Raw genomic sequence first — 20,970 nt, 5'->3', positions numbered from 1 at the left:
TTTGGTATGTAAAGTATGCACCTCAGACCCTTGTTGGGGAATCCGTACAAAACCAAACACCTGGGCTATTCCCAGGGAATGCCCATTGATGATGGGGCTGGAATAAAGCAATGAATGGGAGTTTGGAGGAGATTTGTGTGACTCACTGGAGAAGGGGGTGGGGCTGCTCCAAGTGGTCAGTTACCAAGCTGGATATAAGACTAGGGAATTGATGTTGGAGCAGCTGAGAGAGCTGTGAATTCTGCCATTAGCTTACCAGCATCCCTGACCTGAGTGGCCTACAAGTTTCCAGGGAGTGCCTGCTTGAGTTGGGGGCTGGGATAAAGCAATGAGAAGCAGGAGGGAAGTTAGGGGAATTGAGATCTGGGTGATCCACTGGAGATGCCGACAGAAAAAAGGGGAAGCCTCAGCAGGTGGTCTGCTACAAAGCTGGAAATGGGGTTTTAGAGGAGCCTAGGGAGAGGTGAGGATCTGAAGTTTTCCTACCTGTGTCCCTAGCTGCATGTTTGTTTACATTTCTAAGCCCCAGTAAATACTAATGAAAATTCCATGTAGCAGGAGCTGATTCACTGGGTAATTACAAATCCTCTGACTTCCAGCAGTCCAGACTCACAAGTATAGAACTTCCAAGATCACAATGCATTTCGCTCAGTTGATATTTGCCTAGTTTATACAAAGACCTGGGTTCAATCCCTAGTATTGAATAAATCAGGATCTAGCACTTTAGGTAAAGACTGGAAGATGAGTTCAAAGCCATCCTCAGACACATAGCTGGACACAAAACAACAAAAACCTAAGACAATTTTCTGCATCCCTAGCCCCCAAATTCCTATATAATTATTGTAGTTTTTGATTTTGCTACCTCTCTGCTTTTTAAATCTAATCTTATCACCCTAGTATCCTGGTGTCTATTGTTAGAAAGTATGTAATTCAAGTGTCCAAAACAATGTATAAGACTCTGAGGATACCTTGGACTGACTGCAATTGGTATTTATAGCATGCAAAGTGGCAGTGTTCAACTTTTAAATCAGATAATAGGAAGTGTAGCATATGTAAAATTATCTCAGAGGCTTACTGCTGAATAAACTCACCCTTTCTAGTTTTTTCTGAACTCTAGCTGGCTGGTTCAACTCAGCTGGTCTGACTCAAACTCCTCTCCAATCTGACTTATTTAATTTGGCTTATTTCAGCTTCTCACTGAACTGCTTTCATTAGCCTTAAACTACTGGGATTTTGTTCTAATCTTCTGGCTCCTTCTTATCCTCTGGCTTTGAAGATCCCCAAACTCGGGAGACCCTCACTCAAATCTCGGGAAGTCGCAGCCACCCAAAAACTCTCGCAAGACACCTTACCTGGATGCAATCAGCAGAGGCTTTATTAGGGAAGTTGGCCAGCGGTCAAACCACAAGCTCTCTCAAGAGCAGAGTTTGACCACGAGTGGTGGACTAAGGGGTGTTTTAAAGAGGAAAACCACAAACCAGGGGAGTGAGGAGGGGGTGAGGGATTGCCAAAGATACATAACATAAGAATAGCGAAACATTCCAGAGGAACCCACCCTGAATGGTTTATAGTCATGAAAATTACTCAGTACACCCATTTGTCGTTACCCACGTCCGACCAGTGGAATAAGGCAACTGGCAACCGTGTTCTTCTTCAAGCGGTTTATTCAGCTATCCCTGTACAGCGTGCTTCTTCTCTCTCTCATCTCTTTTCTCTTGTCTCTCTCCCCAGGTCCCACAGCCCCTTATAAACATTGCCTTGATCCTATCAGCAGCTGCCACGAAGTCACTGCTAATTGGCCACTCTCAATGATGCGAGGTGGGATGATCTGGTAACCACACCTCTCAGCACATACAACTCCATATATGGAGTTGTCTTTTCTCTCAAGCAATGCCTATGCCAAGTGCCACTTTGTAATGGTGAGAGTGGAGCCGCTTCCCACACTCATTCTTCTCAAAAATGTGGTTTTACCATGTCACTGTGCCCTACCCTGTCATTTACCAACTATTTATTAACTATTTCTCACTTGCTCCAGCCACAGAGCCACAGCCCAGTCATTGTGTTTCACCACCTGAATGACTTTCATTCTTTACAGCCAGTTCCCGAAACTGGCCTGGCTTGTTTCAGAGAAAATTTTCCATGTCCCTAAAAGAACTTAAAAAGTATATATGTGTGTGTGTGTGTGTGTGTGTGTGTGTGTATATATATATATATATATATATATACACTATAAAAATGATTTTTATAATTTTTCATTCTTCAGCTTGTTCTATCTTCCTGCAATGTCTCTGTAAAACTGTTTCCTCTCTCCCTCTCTGCTGCTATCTTGAGAATTGGGCATATCCTACTCTGACTTATTCTGTCAAATCTTTCTCTGACTAGTCACTTCTCTACCCCTCAACTAGATATCTCTTTCAAACATGGCTGCTTCCATCTAAAAACTAACCTTACTTTTCACTGTTAGGGACTAAAGGTATGTACTAAAGGCATGACTGCATTCCAGCCAGATCATACTGTGATCCAGGGAGTATCTGTATTCCAGCTGGATCACATAAACCTAGAAGGCCTTTGGATGTGATCGCTTGCCAGAGCAGCCATGTTGCTGGACTAAAATTCCTCTACATAACCAGTTACGGCTTTAATCTGTAATACCTCCTCACTCCCAAGACTTGTGTTGAAAAGATGTTCATAAGAGGATCATCAGTGTTGGGATTCAGACCTGGAACAAATGGCTGAGATGCATATTTTACATAACAAAGTGGACCTGACCTCCAGGTTCTCCCACCATCCCTCAGTGCCTCTTACAGGGTTGGCATACCCAACCCTCTGCAATGAACTTTCCAGCTGACTTGCTGGGCTTCCCCACCCATAGAAGATATTCCCTATATAACCCAGACATTTTGGTCTCCCTCTCTATCCCTCCCTCCCTCCCTCTGCATTTTCTCTCTGCCTGCTTGCACACTCTTTTTCTCATTCTCTTCCGCATCCCCTCTGTCTCCCTCCCCATGGCAACTTCCCTGGTCTTGTTCCTTGGGACCAGTGAACCCACCCACCCTTATCCATGGTCTCTTGCTCTCTGCTTCCTAGTTACCATAATGTGAGAAGCCACTTCTGCTGCATACTGTGGTTGCCATAGTAACTCACCTCACCTCAACACAAAGCAATGGAACCAGGAGACCATGGGTTGGAGCCTCTGAAACTGAGCCCAAACAAATCACTTCTCTTTTAAGCTGATTTCCTCAGTTATTTTGTTACAGTATCAGAAAGATAACACTTCAGTTACCTATCTTTCCAGAGATATTTTATTAATACTGAAGAAAATTATGTATACTATATCCATACATAGATAGATATATCTTCTACATAATAAATTGTACATGATACAGTGTTTTGTTATAAAATCCGGACACTCTGGTATGTGAAGTGGGAACATAATCATAACTAACTTTAGTAAACCATACAGAGTTATCCAAAGTATCATAGCAAAGGAAATTTACTTTATTATCTATCTATCTATCTATCTATCTATCTACCTACCTATCTATCTATTTTTGAAACAGTGTCTGGCTGTCCTTGAACTCACTATAGACCAAACTGGCCTCAAAGTCACAGAGATGAGCCTATCTCAGCCTCCCAATTGAAGGCCCAAGCCACCACACCCCACTGAATCGCATTCTTTAAACTGTGAGTACCTCCTACAGAGGAAATTTTTAGAACTTAACACAAACAGAACTATATTCATACTTGAAAACACTTTGAAATCAGGGATGAAAATCCCATACTGCACTTGTGGTCAGTCCATTGTTATCTTGCTGGGTTGCCTCTGGAAGTGTGTATTCTATTAGCTGGTACAGTTGATGCTGAATGCTGTGTCCACTGAACTGGGGCCTCCCAGGGTCGCCAATCAGTACTCGGGTTCCATGGGTCCAAAAGTAGTTCTGCAGCCACAGATGAAGACTGTCTGCAAGGTCTTCATCATAAAACATATCTCCAAGAACAATGAGATCAAACTTACCTTGTTGGGTATTCAAAATGTTTTTAGTTAAAACAGGAAAAGGATTCAGTCCATTTAACTTGCAATTTAGTATAATCGCCATTCCTGCAACTTTACAAAACATATAATGAATTGGTCTGTAAGCATGTATCAGTAGGCTATTTTAATTCTTATTATTTAAACACTTTTAAAAATCTAACAATAGAAACCAATGAGAAGGCTCTGCAGGTTAAGATGCTTGCTGCTAAACCTAACAAGTTCAACACCTGAAGGCCAGGAACAGTGGCACACAACTTAAATCCCAGCACTCAGATGAAACAGGCAAATCTCTGTGATTTTAAGAGCAGCCTGGTCTACAGAGTGAGTTCCAGGACAGCCAGAGCTATACAGAGAAACCCTGTGTCGAAAAAAAAGAAAAAGAAGGAACCAAGTCCCACAAGCTGTCCCTTATGTCCTCATGTGATGTACACTGCAGCACACTCACAGATGAACTAATAAATGTAAAAAATAATCTAATACTTACCTTTTGTCAAAAGGGATTTTTTTTTCTTGTTTTTGTTGTTTTCAATTTTATTTCATATGTGTTTTGTCCAGATTCATGTCTGTGTGAGTATGTTGGATCCCCTGGAACTGTAGCTACAGAGAGTTGTGAGCTGCCATGTGAGAGCTGAGAACTGAACCTGAGTCCTATGAACAAGTAGTGCTCTTAACCACTAAGCCATCTCTCCAGCTCCTGTTATTTTTTAGGCAAAGTTCAAAATTTATACCAGTATAAATTATATCGTGGTTAAGCATGATGGTGAACACCTGTCACTCCAAGGCTTGGTAATATACAGCAGAAAGATCCCTGAAAGTATGAGCCAACCTGGGATACAAAGGGAGGTAGCAAGCTAGCTGGGTTTTCAGCCTAAGACCCTTTCTCAAACAAACAAAAAACAAGACAAAGAGGCTGGGCATGGTGGTACAAGCCTATAGCCCCAAAGGTGGAAATAGGAAGATCATAAGTTCAAAGTTATCCTTAGCTAAAGAGCTAACTAAGGCTATCCTGGACTATATGAAACTGTCTCAAAAGAAAAAGAGAAAGGGAGGGAAAGAAGGAAAGAAAAGTAAAATGGTCTAGAAAAAATCAGGTTATCCTGACCCCATACCCACACCCACCCCCAGAATTATATCCTGCTTGACAGAACAGTTTCTCCTGAGAAATGAGACTTCTAAAATTTTAACAGATCAGTGTTCCTCCTTCCTTACTGGGAAATGATCCCTTGTTAAAAGTAAAAACTCTCCTAGCTTGCACCAATATGATTTGTAGTCTTAGTTGCTTGTATAAATTCTGTAGTGCTTAATATAAGGTGTCCCAGAGTTCTTTGTGATGAGAGCCTGCTCTCAGTTCTGTAGCTTAAATAAAGAGCTCTTATTTGGTTTTATATTCATGGTGGTCTATCACTTTCTCATATGGGCTATAGCCAAAAAAGGAATGTTTTAAAACAGCTATATATTAAATACAAAAGACCAGTGGTGGGTTATTTTTTGTAGTTTATTTATATAGACAGAAAAACAAATGTTGGGCTTGATCAAGTTATATCTGAAACCTCTTAAAAAATAAGACCCCCTGAAGGGCTCTACTGTAAATGAAGGTAGGTTCAAAAAAAAATCATATGAAATAAAAGCTTAACAATCACTGTAAGTTTCACCAGGAAGGGGAATTCACAGCCACCCCAGTAATTCACAAGACACCAAACTTGATGCAATCAGCAAGAGGTATATTTGAATCTACGAGTTGAGGTCACACTTCTGGCCTGTCCTACACAGAGGCAAGCAACGAAGTACAACCCCGAATCAGAGAGAGGTAGGTTTTTGTTTTGGTTTGGTTTGGTTTGGTTTGGTTTGGTTTGGTTTGGTTTGGTTTTGGTTTTCACAGGGTTTCTCTGTGTAGCCCTGGCTGACCTGGAACTCACTCTGTAGACCAGGCTGGCCTCGAACTCAGAAATCCGCCTGCCTCTGCCTCCCAAGTGCTGGGATTAAAGGCGTGCGCCACCACCGCCTGGCAAGAGGTAGTTTTTAAAGGACAAAACCGAAACCCAGGGGAGATAAGGGGGGAATCATGATTAAGTATCTATAGAAAGCACCTGTCCAGTGTTCAGCTTCCATGACAGGTTCAAGAAATGGTCATGGGGAAATATCTCATACAAGCCTTTCTTCTTTTGAGAATCAAACCCTATTCAATTTATTTTGTGGTCAGTCCAGTTCCTGGTACCCAGAGTGCAATGAGCATGCTGACCTGAACTCCCAGCTCTGAACTCCTGGCTCCGTATCTTATCTAATTTGTCTTGTGGATAGCTAATTTCCTGAGACCCAGAGCGCAGAACAAGCTGACCTGCACTCTTGGCTCCATCTGTGGACGGTTTAAAAAAATTTAACTCTTTCATCACAACTTGGGCCTTTTTCTTTCTAGTTTTTTTGTTTTGTTTGTTTTGTTTGTTTGAAATGGTCTCATTTTGTAGCTCTAGCTAGCTTGGAACTGCATCTACCTCCTTAGTGTTAGAATTTAAGGTGTGGCTGCCACACCCAACGCAGCTTGAATCTTAATGAAACAAAAATGTCCACTAAAGACACAAGCCTATCTTTACTTGGATTTTGTATCAAATAAAAATTACTTACATATTTCAGGGCATTCTCAACCCTGAGCTTACACATGTGCCCTCACAGGTATCCCTATGGAATGTCTGACAAACAAATCAAATCCTCTTGAGGAAATGCATCGCCAGTTCAGGCCCCACTGAACATATCTCACAGTATCAGATAACAAAACAAGGCAATAAACTATCATGATGAAAAGGGGGGTTAGGGAGATGAGTTTTAAATGTTTTAAAATATGCAGTCCTTACTGGGATCTATGTCATTGGCCAAGATCTTTGATGCTCCACTCATCTTAGCAGCAATGGCTGTAGCTCCGCACCCACTGCCAAGGTCTAAGACAGACTTTCCTCTAACGACATCAGGGTTATCCAAAAGATACCTAAAATTAGAAAGAAAGGAGAAAACACCTGAGGAGTGGAAAAATAAGAGTAAGAAGCATTCAAACAAAAACAGACAAGATGGTTTAGCAGATAAAGGTGCTTGCTTTGAAGATCTGAGGTCAACATAGTGTAGAAAAAACAATTCATGCCAGTTGTCCTCTGACCTTCACATGCACACCATGTGTGACCACACACAAAGCAATAAAATAGAATGTTTTTCTGATGGTAGAGAACCTACCTGGCTTGTAGCAGTAACAATACTATTCCTGGGAAACAGAAGACCTTTTGTCTGTCAGCTCTACATCCTTAAGACATAACCAGATAAAATCAAGATCAATGCTAAAGAAAAGAGTAGATGGATATGCTAAACGTGTTTGCCTTTGTTTCAGCTGTTTCTTAACAAAAAGTATAGTTGCAGCTATATGAAAAACCAAGATGGACAGGAGGAAGCTTAAAAATGTTAAATTGAATCAAATGCAATCCATCTATAATGAGCTGCAAAGAGAAAATCCCAAATGATCACTCATACCTTCTATGTGCTGAAGAGCCAATTCTAGGAGCAGGTAGCATTTATAGTGTTAAAGCAGAATCTTTGAAGGGATGGGTCTTTAGGATCCATCAAGGAACTCTGCACTAATTGTTGATATGCACATGAATCTGAGCACAAAGTAAGACATACAGATTTTTTTTTAAGATTTATTTATTTTATGTATGAGTACACTGTCACTGTCTTCAGACACACCAGAAGAGGGAATCAGATCCCATTACAGATGGTTATGAGCCACCATGTGGTTGCTGGGAACTGAACTCAGGACCTCTGGAAGGGCAGTCAGTGCTCTTAACCACAGAGCCATCTCTCCAGCCCAGCTGATAACTTTCCTATTACTATGACAAAATATGGTAACCAAAAACAATTTACAGAAGAAAGTTGTGGGTTTTTAAAAAATTAGTATTATTTTATTTTCTGGCTTACAGATCCTGAGGGAGAGTCCCAACATACGGATCTTTTATGACCATGTAGGTTCTTTAAGAGCTGACACTAGACTAGAGTCTCTTTGAGGGGTGGAAGCTTTATTTGCAGATATGCCTTAAGTTTGTGTAAGGCAGTAAAACTATGCAACAAAGCAACAAAGCAATGACCAAACTGCTATAAAAGCTAGATTTTGGGTTGAGGTATGTGTTACAAAAGTTAGTATGAAGGCTGGAGAGTTAGCTCAGTGGCAGAGAGTGGGTTCAGTGCTTAAGAGTACTTGGTACTCTTGCAGAGGATTCAGGTTCAAGTTTCAGGGGATCTGATGCCTTCTTCTGACCTTCATGGGCACCAGGCACACATGAGGTATACAGACATAACATTCGAAGTCTTTTTTAAAAAAAAGTTGGAAGCTGGGCAGTGGTGGCATACAGGAAGCAGAGGCAGGTAGAACTGTATGTGTTCTAAGCCAGCCTGAGCTACATAGTGAGACCCTGAGGGTGGGTCTCACTGCTGTAACCAAATACCTGACAAACTTTTAAGGGAAGAAGAGTTTATTTTGAAGGATCACCGTTTGAAGATACAATCTATCATTATAGGAAGGTATGGCAGTAGGGACCTGGACAATAGGAGTATGAGACTGATGTTCTTATCAGGATAAACTATGAAGAAAAGGAAGGAATTCTAGGATTCAGCTAGTTTTCTTCCTTCTTCTCTTTGTATACAGAGTGCAACCCAATCCTATTGGAAATATCACCCACTTCAAGGTGGCCTTTTCCCCCTCAGTTAAATCTCTTTGGAAGGTGGCTAGAAAGATGGCTCAGAGGTTAAGAACACTATCTGTTCTTCTAAAGGTCCTCAGTTCAATTCCCAGCAACCACATGGCTTACAACCATCTATGAGATCTGGCGCCCTCTTCTGACCTGCAGACATACAAGCAGGCAGAATGCTATAATACATAAATGGAGAAAAAAAAAAAGCCAACTCTGGAAATATCCTATCCAGGTTTTTGTTGTTTTTGGTTTTTTGTTGTTGTTGTTGTTTTGTTTTGTTTTTTGTCAACTTGACACTAGCTATAGGCAAGTGGAAAAGGGTGCCCTCAATTGAGACTATAACTCTACCAGAGTGGCCTGTGAGCAAGCCTAAGGGACTTTTTTTTGTTTAATGAATGATGTGGGAGGGCCCAGATTATTGGGAACAATGCCCGGACAGGTAATCTTGTATAGTGTTAAGAGAGCAGACTGAGCAAGCTTTAAGAAGCAAGCCAGTAAGCAGGGCTCCTAGACTATGCTTTAGTTTTTGCCTCCACATTCCGTTTCTGCCTAGAGTTCCTGTCCTGACTTTCCTGTGACCTAGAAGTGTAAAATGAAATAAATACTTTCTTCCCTAAGTTGCTTTTGGTTATGTTTATTTATTATAGCAATAGAAAAGCATATTCTCATAGACATGCCAAGAGGTGTGTCTTGTGGGTAACTCCAGATTCATTGGAGTTGACAACAAACGGTTACCCAGGGCAGGTGTGACGAGAACTATTTTGATACTAAGGTATCCACATCTGTGATTGTCATGAAGCCAAGCTAAATTAACAGTGACCAGTTCTGGATGTAGTACAGCCCTCTCCGAATGTTTTGTTGACAATCCCTGTCTTCTCACTTAGTCTCAGCTGAAAACCCAGACTCAACATGCCCCGATGCCTGTCCTCCTCTCTGTGGCAGTGCCAAAGTCAAGTATGTGAGTACAAGAGACTATTTTAAATGGTTCAAGAAAGCATTGCTCCATATCATAGGATAGCTTCAAACTCCTACCCTCATGCCTCAGCCTCTAAGTGCTAAGATTACAAGGTGACACCATCTTGGGTAACTATAAAACATCTTTTTGGAGATGACTTTGTCTTCCCACAGGACAAATCCTCTTCTACTTCACCAGAAAGATGGCAATCCAAACCATATACAAGTTGGGACTTGCATGGGCCTTAGTGACTTTCTGGTTTTGCTGCTATGATATGGGGCCAGAGAGAATGAAATGGAGGTGGGGATGGGTGCTTAAAGGAAGAAGGGTCTTCAATATTTCAATGAAACATACCTAGACAGAGCCTGGCCTCCTGGCCAGTAGATAGCCCAGTAGGGATCACTGTAGGGCCACAGGTCAGCCCTTTCCCACCAAAACTTGCACCTGGGGGTTAAAAGCCGTAACTGGATTTCCGGGGTAAGGCTGCCACTGCTGGTGACTTCAGTGTTCTCCTCCAGGTAGGCTTTCATCTTAGGATCCAAACAGCTCCCCACTGTCCTCCAGAAAAACAGGGGAGACCCACTGTTCACAGCCTGCAGGAAACTCCACTGGCTCCTAGGAGCTTTCCAACACCAGCTGAAAGCCATGAGTACATCTCCAAACCTCAGGTTCTGTCAGTGTTGCTATTAAAAGAGACTGTTTCCCAGGCAGATAGAATAAGGGTCTGTCTTTCCACTTAATTGACACTGGAATTTCCGGATCTCTACAACAAAAAAACAATACTGAAAATTCTTAGTCTAGCTAACATGTCCATATCCTTCCACAAAACAAGAAAATAAGCACTAACAACCCACAAGTACAAATTCATGTCGGAGGGACAGCTTTGGCTTACCAGTTTGGACAAAGAAATCTAGTTGCTTTTTTAATTTTTTTTTAATTGTAAAATCCTTTCAGTAATTCATAACGACAAATATACAGGCATTTTATTTTTATAACAATGTTCATGAAAATGAAATAAGGCATATTTTTTGTTTGTTTTGATTTTAGGATAGACTTGCACATAAAGAAATAGCTCAGCAGTTAAAGAGCACCTGATGCTCTTGCAGAGGACCCAAGTTCGGTTCCTAGCATCCACATGGCAGCTCACAATCATAACTTCAGTTCCAAGGGATCTGGTGCCCTTTTCTGGCTTTTGTCGGGCACCACACACACACACACACACACACACACACACACACACACGGTGCATTTATACACAGGCAAGGAAAGCATAACCATCAAATAAAATATAGACTTGTATTATAGCCCAGACTGCACTAGAATTCACTATGTAGACCAAACAGACATCAAATTTATAGTGATCCTCCTCCTCCCTCCAGGTTTATTGTTGCTTGGGTCAGACCCAGGGCTTCATGCATTCAAGGCAAGCGCTCTACCAGTTGAGCTTTCAGGTTTACAGCAGTACAATATGGGATTACTGTGTATTTGGATACCATGACTTCCCAGCACTGACAGTTTGGTTTTGAAGAAGTTATTAAAGCCAATCTAGGTAGGTACTCAAATTATGTTATGGGAAAGACATCAGGATGGGCACAGTAGTGAACATCTTGCCTTTAATCTCAGCACTTGGGAGGCAGAGGCAGGCAGATCTCCATGAAAGAAAGAAGTAGTGGTAAGAAGGGCTGAATTCAATACCTGACTGAACTGGCATTACTGTCTAAGGGCTCTTAGTTGGGTTCAGCTTTCTTTGTCAGTTAAAGAGTTAGAAAACTTCCAAGCTCAACAGGTAGCAGTGGAGAAATCTTAAAACCTGAAAACAGAAGCAGACAGAATCCGATGTTGAAGAAAGGCTTTTATTGGGGCAAGTAAGCACACACATGCAGCAAACACAGAGAAAAAGACTCTCCTCCACAAAGCAGAGGGGAGCTGAAAGTCCAGACTCTTCTTGAGGATTGTGGGGGGAGGTGTTTTGGTTCTGAAGGGTTTTCCTCCCCTAATTTAAGGGTTTGGTCACTTTGAAGAAAGAGACAATGGCTGAAAAGCTGTCCTGATTTGGTCTTGAACTTGTCGAGCCAGGCCATCAGCATGGGAAGAAGAAAAAGCTCACAAGGCTTTTGTTTTAAATTGTCAGGCTTTTGTCTCAGGTCAGGAGGGTGAGGAAAAGCCAGACATCTTTAAAGTTTTCCATCTTTATTACCATCCATGGCTTGCTTACCCATCCTATCTGCCTGCTGTTCAGGGAATCTGTCTGACTCTTAGTCCCTCAGTAGGACTGCCTCCCTGTATTACTATCTTACAAAAAGACAGAATGAATGAATGAATGAATGAACGAATGAACGAACGATGGGGCTGGAGAGATGGCTCAGCGGTTAAGAGCACTGACTGCTCTTCCAGAGGTCCTGAGTTCAATTCCCAGCAACCACACGGTGGCTCATAACCATCTGTAATGGGATCCAATGGCCTCTTCTGGTGTGTCTGAAGAAAACAACAGTGTACTCATATAAATAAAATAAATAAATCTTTAAAAAAAATGAATGAACGAGCCAAACAAACAAACCACCACAAGAGAGAAGGCTCGAGCATTAAGAGAGTTACTTTTCTTCTACAGGACCACAATTTCCAGTGTCTTAGCTTCTGAGGACACATTCTGGCCTCCACAGGCACAGGTACACACACAGGTTAAGTACGTAAACAAGCAAACAGTGCAGGGCAGCGCATTTCTATAATCTCATCACTTGGGAGGCTAAGTAAGGCAAGACTGCCTGTAATTCGAGACAGTCTGGGCTACATTGCAGGCCAGAGACTACAACGTGAGACTTTGTCCCAAGCAAACAAAAAGGTTAAATTCCAAACAACGATGTGACTACGTTACTTTCCTCCAAACAAAGGACAGGAGTCTGCTTAAAAGGGTAATGCGGTCCTTGTGGACTTACCTGACTTTATTCGATCAGCACGTGGAATTCGCCCTTCGCGTGAAGGGGGAAAAAAAAAAAAGTACGGTAGGTCTTTCTCAGGAGAGAAAGCCTGAACCCGCGGCTGGAAATACACAAGGCAGTGGGAACGCGAAGGCGGCGAAACTTGGAACCAATGAAACGCGGAAAGCGCGGCCGCCCGGACCGGAGGGCTACTCACCGGCTCCGCCCTTTTTCGAGCTGTGTTTTGTTTTGGACCTCCCTCGGTTCCCAAGGCAACTGCGAACGCAGAGCCTCTGTAACCTTGAGACGCTTCAGGTCAGTCCCTTAGAGACCTGCAGCGCAATTGCACAGCTAGTGTGTGTCTGCGAATTCTGATTTCTAAAACCTTTGGCCAGGCTTATGCTGCTAGCACTGTATGCCAAGCATACTGTTATTATGAATCTGGAGTGGCAAGTAAAGTTTTATGACATTCAGTTGCGGTGTGGTCATAATTATAAAGTCACACTGTAAAGCTATTGTCATCCTGTAGGTTCAGGATCTCTTATATCCACCTTTCTAAGGACTTTAAATTTTCCACTGGCCCTTCCCTCAACTCAAGACTTCAAAATTAACCCATCTCACCTTCATTACCGAAAATCTGCTATGATGTACAAGAAAGAAAAAACACCCCAAACTAAGAAAATGGCAAACCAAGTTGCTGTATCTATATTTACAAATTGAAAAATGTTCTTCAGATGCTTGGTTAAAATCAGAATTGGGGCCTGGGGTTGTAGCTTAGTTGTTATGAATATTTATATAGCATGAGACCCTGAGATACATCTCTAATCCTAACACTTAGGAGAGGATGGAATAGGTTCAAGGTCATACTTGTAAAGTTAGAAGACAGTCTGGGATAGATGAGATCCAGTCTCAAAAAGAAGGAAGAGGAGGAGGAGGAGGAAGAAGAAGAAGAAAGAAGGAGGAGGAAGAAAAGAAGGAGAAGGAGGAAGAGGAGGAGGAGGAGGAGGAGGAGGAGGAGGAGGAGGAGGTGTCGGGAGCCATAATGGGACAAGCTAATAATGAGCAGATGATCATCCTGAAATGCTTGCCTCGGATTATTATATAATCTGCGACGAGTATGCCCCATTAGCAAGGCTGTGGTGGACGTGATTTTAGGAAAGATTCCTGCTATTGATATGCTTTTCCCATTATTACTATTATTAGACATATGCTACTATCACCAAGCAATAACACTCCCCTTTGTAGCAGATCTCTGCAGATCCACGAAGATGTACTGTCTTGTAGTGATACTATATAGACAAATAGATGACTTCTTAAGTCTTAATGATGATCTTATAAGAATTCCTAAAATTATATCAGTGATTATTAAGTTCTTTTATATCAGGACTGCTATTAAGTCCCTTAGGCATAGTCAAACTGCAAAGAGAACTCTGCCAGTCTCCTGAGTGTTATCAGTTAATTGCCCCAAGAGAGATAGTAACTGGACCTTCTCCTGCCCAGAGCACATTCCAAGTCATAAAACCATTAGCCTAGGTTACTAGAGGGAATCCACAATTTATTATAGGTACCAGGACAGAAGAGAAAATATTGCCTGGGTTTATCTATACAAAACTTCACTAATTTCTTAAGTTATAGTTTCAAACTTTCTGCGAACCTGTAGAGCTAGACAGGTGATGAATGTCTAGTTAGATAATTACTCCTAATGGGTATTCATGTAAACATTCTGTGTTGTAAACTTCTATTTCAATTTATGACTTGAAATTTGGTGTGAACTTGTGATGAACCTTGTAACATGTGACCATGTACTCTGAAAGATGTATAAGTTCTGAGGACAAAGAGATGAGAGAGCAGTTAGAATGGTGAGTTAGACTAGTCAGTTAGTTAGACCCCATCGCCCTTTCCTTTCCCCCTGTCTAGAATTTTTCTCCCTTAGAATTTTACTTTGTTAGAATCTTTTCTTCTTCCCCACTCAGGACCTTTCCATGTTTCCCCTCAGGTAGCTTTCATAGGATACTTTTTACACTTAATAAACTCTATAGTAACTTTTCTAAAGTGTCTTTTCTTCTTGCAAGTTAGAGCCCAGCAGTTCCTGCTGAGATAGAGCAAAGGCCACGTTGCCTAATCCTCTGCTGTTAGGCTACAGGTGTTAATCACCTAGCCTGCAGTCTCATTACCCTCAGAAGAAGTTTTTAGGATAGCACAGGGCTATTTACTTAACACCTTGCTGGTCTTAGGGCCAGGATGCTGACTGCAGGTCAGCTACAGAAGCATAGGGGCTGCCTCGGAGAAGAACCGGACAGTGGGAGGAGGAGAAGAAAGAAGAAGCAGCTGCATCTCTCTCTCCCCCCTTCTCTCACCCCCAAGCCGGGGGCGAGGGGGTTGGCCCCCGGCAAGAAGGAGAAGGAGGAGGAGGAGGAGGAGGAGGAGGAGGAGGAGGAGGAGGAGGAGGAGGAGGAGGAGGAGGAGAAAGAAGAAGAAGAAGAAGAAGAAGAAGAAGAAGAAGAAGAAGAAGAAGAAGGAAAAGAAGGAGGAGGAGGAGGAAGAAGAAAAGAAGGAGAAGGAGAAGAAGAAGAAGAAAGAAAGAAAAGAAGGAGGAGGAGGAGGAAGAAGAAGAAGAAAAGAAGGAGAAGGAGAAAGAAGAAGGAGAAGAAGGAAGAAAAGGAGAAGAGGAAGAGGAAGGAGAAGAGGAAGGAAGAGGAAGAATAAAGAGAAGGAGGAGAAAGGAGAGAAAGGAGAAAAAGGAGAAAAGAGAGAAAGGAGGAAGGAGAAAGAAGGAGAAAAGGAGGGGAGGGGGAGGGGAGGGGGGAGGAGAAGAAAGAACAAGAAGGAAGAAGAAGAAGAAGAAGAAGAAGAAGAAGAAGAAGAAGAAGAAGAAGAAGAAGAAGAAGAAGAAGAAGAAGAAGAAGAAGAAGAAAAGGAAAAAGGGGAAGGGAAGGGGAAGGGAGAGGAGGGGAAGGAAAGAAAAGCTGGACCCTATCTAGATGGCTCAGTGAGTAGAGGCCCACTGCCAAGCTTGACAACCTGAGTTTCTCAGGACCCACATGGTAGTAGGGAAAGAACAAGTGTCCTCTGACTATCACCCCCCAGGACACACACAACAGAATAAATACATGTAATAAAAACTTTAGAAATCTGTATTTAGGGACCAGAGAAATGCTCAGTAGTTGAACATGTGTAGTGCTTGCCTAGGATCTGAGTTCTCTTCTCAGACCCATACAGGGTGGTTCACAACTTCCTGTAATTACAGTTCCAGGAGATCCAATATCTCTTGGGTACCTGCACTCATGTACACAGACATACACAGACACACATAATTAAAAATGAAAAATTTAAAGTTCCAGATGTAGTGATATGTACCTCTAATCCCAGAATTTAGCCAGTATATGTAGGTGAAGCTCTGTAAGACAAGGGGTAACTTGATCTACATAGCAAGTTCCAGGCCTAGTGAGATTCTATCTCAGAAAAGGGGGGTTGGGGGGGCTGGGGGAAATTTTTAAAAATCTGAGGCTGGCAGTGATTGCATATGCCTTTACTCCCTTGGGAGGCAGAGACAGGTAGAGCTCTGTGAGTTTAAAGTCAGCCTGGTCTATAGTGCCAGTTCTAGGACAGCCAAGGCTAGACAAAGAAACCTTGCCTTAGATAGATAGATAGATAGATAGATAGATAGATAGATAGATAGACAGACAGACATAAATACATACATAGATACATAGATAGATAGATCTGTACTTATAACTTACCCTCTCATCCTGTTCTTTCATGCTAGGTATATAGTTCTACCAGAGCTAAACCTTTAGCCCAGGGCCCTGTGCTTTCCTTTTAATGGTTCTCCAGCTGTTCATAGCTAGAACCTCTAGGGGCCTCCAAGGAGAACAACACCATTATAACAGCCCCAAATGTATCATCTTTTGCCTAGAATGAATGGTATCCTCCTTCCTGATAATGGGAGGACTGTTGCATTGATCATATTTTGACCCAAGGGGTTAAACAAGGTGGTTAACACTGACTGGTAACCGGGCCTTATTCAGGTCACCTGGTTTCAGGGTCCTCAAGTCAGCCTTTGCAGCCAAGTCACCTCCCAGACTCTGACCTGGAATTTAGGGTGACAAAGGAACAAAGAAGTGGGCAAGCAGCATGTAGTCAATTAAGTCAAGACAGGCAGCACATTTGTGACTTGTGTGCCTCGGTTTAGAGATCAGGATAACAGCATTTTCCCTCTTTACATTCTTTACTGGTTAACAGACAAGCATGAAACAGCTGAAGAAGCAGAACAGGAAGTGGGACCTGGGGCCTGAAAACAGAGACTTAATTTTGATCCTGTCTTCCTGAGATGGCTGAACTCAGGAAACTACCTCCTAACACTGGCACCTGGGGGGTGGGGGAGAGGGTATATACATATAAGAGGTAAAAGTGGGAGAGGGTTACACATATAAGAGGTAGAAGTGGGGGAGGGTATACACATGTAAGAGGTAGAAGGGGGAGGGTTACACATGTAAGAGGTAGAAGTGGGGGAGGGTTACACATGTAAGAGGTAGAAGTGGGGGAGGGTTACACATGTAAGAGGTAGAAGTGGGGGAGGGTTACACATGTAAGAGGTAGAAGTGGAGGAGGGTATACACATATAAGAGGTAGAAGTGGGGGAGGGTTACACATGTAAGAGGTAGAAGTGGAGGAGGGTATACACATATAAGAGGTAGAAGTGGGGGAGGGTTACACATGTAAGAGGTAGAAGTGGGGGAGGGTTACACATGTAAGAGGTAGAAGTGGGGGAGGGTATACATATGTAAGAGGTAAAAGGGATGCTGGATTTTGAGGTTAGCCTGAGCTACATAGTGATTATCATGCCAGTCAGGACTATATACCAAGGCCCTATCTGAAACACCCCTAACATGAGTGAGAACCTGGATTCCATTCCCACCACCATTAAAAACAAACAAAAACTACCCACCCCACTTCTCATCCTTGAGAACTCAACCATCCCCAGTGCAAGTAAGTCCTGGTATTCCCTTAGCCTCCCCTGAATATATCAGTCATTTAATACAGCCGTTGAATTTCTCCCCCAACAACCCTCAGGAAGCCAAACCTCTTCTACCTTTTGACACAATTTAGATGTACTATAAATTCTATTAAGTGAATGTAAGAGCAGACTTAAGTATAGGTTATCCAACATTACCTAACTAATTACTTTCTTTTTTTAAGATTTTATTTATTTATATTCTGGATATGAGTACTCTATCTGCATGTACACCTGCATGCCAGAAGAGGAAGAGCCCATTATAGATGGTTGTGAGCCACCATGTGGTTGCTGGGAATTGAATTCAGGACCTCTGGAAGAGTAGTCAGTGCTCTTAACCACTGAGCCATCTCTCCAGCCCCACTAATTACTTTCCTATTACTATAACAAAATACGGTAACCAAAAACAATTTACAGAAGAAAGTTGTGGGTTTTTTAAAAAATTAGTATTATTTTATTTTCTGGCTTACAGATCCTGAGGGAGAGTCCAGAATGGCAGGGGAGACATGACAGAAGATAGCCAGAGCAGAAATGATCGCATCTTCAACAGCAGACAGAGCGGTGGTGGTGCATGCCTTTAATCCCAGCACTTGGGAGGCAGAGGCAGGTGGATTTCTGAGCCTGGTCTACAGAGTTCTAGGCCAGCCAGTGCTAAACAGAGAAACCTTGTCTCGAAAAACCAAAAAAAAAAAAAAACAAAACAAAACAAACAAACAAACAAACAAACAACAACAACAAACAGACAGAGCTAACTTTAAGTGAGGCTAGGATATAAATTTCTCACTCAAACCACAATTACCTTACCAGTGTTTCATTAAAAAAAAAAAAAAATTAAAGATGGTTTTGTATAGCCCAGGCTGGCCTTGAACTTGTTATGTAGCCAAGGATCATTTTATGCTTCTGATATTCCTGCCTCTACTTCCTGAATACTGGGATTACAGCTGTGTATCACTATGCCCAGCTTTATGGAGTGCTGGGGACTGGCTTTCATGCATGCTAGGCAAGCATTCTACTGATGAGCTGCATTTCTAGTTTTAGATTCTTATAAAAATGCAGTTATCCATTATGAACTTTTTTTAAATATTATTTTTTATTGTGTGTGCTTGTTGCCTGTACATCTGTGTACCACATACAAGTGTATTCTTAGAGGCCAAAAGAGTACATAGTTGTGAGCAGCTATATAGGTCCTGGGAATTGAACCCATGTTCTCTAAAATAACAGCCCATGCTCTTAACCACTGAGCCACCTTTTTTTTTTTTTTTTTTTTTTTTTTTGTCGTTTCATTCAATAGGATTATCACATATATATGTTAGTTAATGGGAAAAAAATCTACAATTTATTGGTAAGTTGTGTATTGTTATGCCCAGGTCTCGTGATCTCCAAGAGATCTCAAAGAATTGCCATATCCTCTGTAGAGAAACATAAGAGCCTTTTATTTCAAACCCAGGTTTAGACTGCAAATTGCACAAAGCAAAGTTGCAGCCCTGTGTCTAGAGGTGTAGGGAATATATACAAGCAGGTTACATGGGGAGAGGGGAGCAGCAGATAAGGGAAGCTATAATGTTTTTACAAACCAGTCACAGCTGCCTGGGAACTTAATTGGCATGATTTCTCTCTAAGGATGTATGGTTTTTGCTTTTCCCAAGGCCATAAGTCACCTGTGTTGGGGAATGTTTGACCATCCATCAGAGAGCTTCAGGTGGCATGGAAACTGAAGGCTTCACTGCATTTGTTTATCTGTTCTCAGGATGATACTGCCATTCCCAGGATGGGAGTGCTATTGGAATGAGGACTTGTGGGCCTTTGGCAGTGTCTTTTGGGAGAGTCAGGTGGCAGAAAGTAATGGGGGCTTCTGTATGTGCAGGGCTAAGAGGGAAGTACTGTGACAAGCACCAACTGCTAGGCTTCTGGGGAAGTGCTGAAGCCAGTGCTAGCCACTTGGCTTGGCCTCTTCAGTATCATTTTTATGTGTTTGTCTTGTTTTCATTTTCTGTAATTCTGGAGATATTATTATACTGGTCACTTGGATCCAGCACAACTCAAATAACAGGCCAATGCAGATGACAAAAAAAAATTGTTGTAATCAAGCAACTACTGATCTGGGCTATGGAATAGACTGTTGCACTAAGACCCTGAGTCAGAATGTTTCCAGTAAAGGTTGGACACCACAAATATCTGTGCAAAGTTACAGCTACATTTTCCCACTGATCAGGATTTAGGGGTAGGGGCTTTCCTTGTGTGGTTGATCTATGTCAACCAATACAGAATGTAAGTTTAACAGTCCAACCAATCAAATCCATTTGTTCTTCTGTGGTTAGGAAGAGTCATTATGTTTAGGGGAACAAAAGACGAATAACAGAAGCTGTTGTTAGGAAGAGTCATTATGTTTAGGGAAACAAGAGATGAATAATGGAAGTTGTTGAGCTATTGGAGAAACTCCAGTTCCCTTAGAACCTGGGAACTTGAACCTAGTTTCACCTAGGTTTCATTTCATTAAAATGGAGTCTGAAAACAAAATGGCAGTACTTAGAACAAGATTCTTTTGCTTGTTCCCAAGTTTCTGTTGGTGTGACCTACCCCCACGCATATTGTATTGAAAGACCCCCTAAGGGAGACCCTCACTCAAATCCGGATCAGCGCGCACTCAAAAACACATGAGAGACCTTCTTGATGCAACAGCAGAGGTAGTTTAATGGCAAGGGCCATTATCTCACGCAGGAGATAGAGGATTCGACCAAGAGCTCAGGAAGCTTGGGATATTTATGGGTAGAGGTTGGGGAGATCGGGAAAATTTGGCGCGGTTACATATGATTGGATAGTTTAAACATCAGCAAATTGCTTAAGCAATCATTCGAGTTGGCAGGATGACTAGTTATTTTTTGATCATGAAACCTTGGACTTCCCAGAAAGGGGGAGAGAAAAGTAAACACTAGATGGCCCATTACTCACTTGGGCTTGTTTGGACTTGTCTGGGCATGTCCTTGCATGCCTTTTCATTTTTGGTCACCCTGCCCCTGGAGGGACTTAATATTTTTATTATGACTATGTTTAACAAGTTGTTGGTGGGCTTTGCTGACCATGAATTTTTGTTATTTGTTTCAAGCTGTTTTCAAATTTTATTCTCACACTATCAAGGTGTGCCCCTGCGTTCTCAATTGTTAATTGCTATGCCAGCAGCACCAAGCTATCAGGATATGTAAATGTTTGTCACTCTCTCACCTGCCCAAAAAAGAAAAAGCAAGCTTGCTGCAGAATATTTTATTGAAAGACACCCCCCCCCGAGAGGGGAGACCCTCACTCAAGTCTCAGGATATCATGGCCACCCAAAAACT

General features: G+C 42.1%; 1 protein-coding gene across 5 annotated transcripts; it reads right to left on the bottom strand.

The window, feature by feature from the left end:
* Positions 1-3,284: 3,284 nt before the first annotated feature.
* On the bottom strand, positions 3,285-12,858 carry Etfbkmt (electron transfer flavoprotein subunit beta lysine methyltransferase). Of its 5 annotated transcripts, none has more exons than XM_076940927.1 (5): positions 12,643-12,858; positions 11,405-11,519; positions 10,064-10,491; positions 6,880-7,010; positions 3,285-4,105 (listed from the first exon to the last, which is right to left on the bottom strand). In XM_076940927.1, exons 3-5 carry the CDS (start codon positions 10,354-10,356, stop codon positions 3,762-3,764), a joined length of 768 nt encoding a protein of 255 aa, XP_076797042.1. In that variant the 5' UTR covers positions 10,357-10,491; positions 11,405-11,519; positions 12,643-12,858; the 3' UTR covers positions 3,285-3,761. The 5 variants fall into 5 exon arrangements, with proteins under 5 accessions (XP_076797042.1, XP_076797041.1, XP_034367856.1 ...); XM_076940926.1 differs by having other exon boundaries at positions 10,064-10,472; XM_034511965.2 differs by lacking the exon at positions 11,405-11,519.
* Positions 12,859-20,970: the final 8,112 nt, after the last annotated feature.

The sequence above is a fragment of the Arvicanthis niloticus genome, chromosome 9, assembly GCF_011762505.2.
Source record: "Arvicanthis niloticus isolate mArvNil1 chromosome 9, mArvNil1.pat.X, whole genome shotgun sequence".
NCBI lineage: Eukaryota > Metazoa > Chordata > Mammalia > Rodentia > Muridae > Arvicanthis > Arvicanthis niloticus.
Note: the sequence above shows the minus strand (reverse complement) of the source record. Positions and strands in the feature narration are given on the sequence as shown.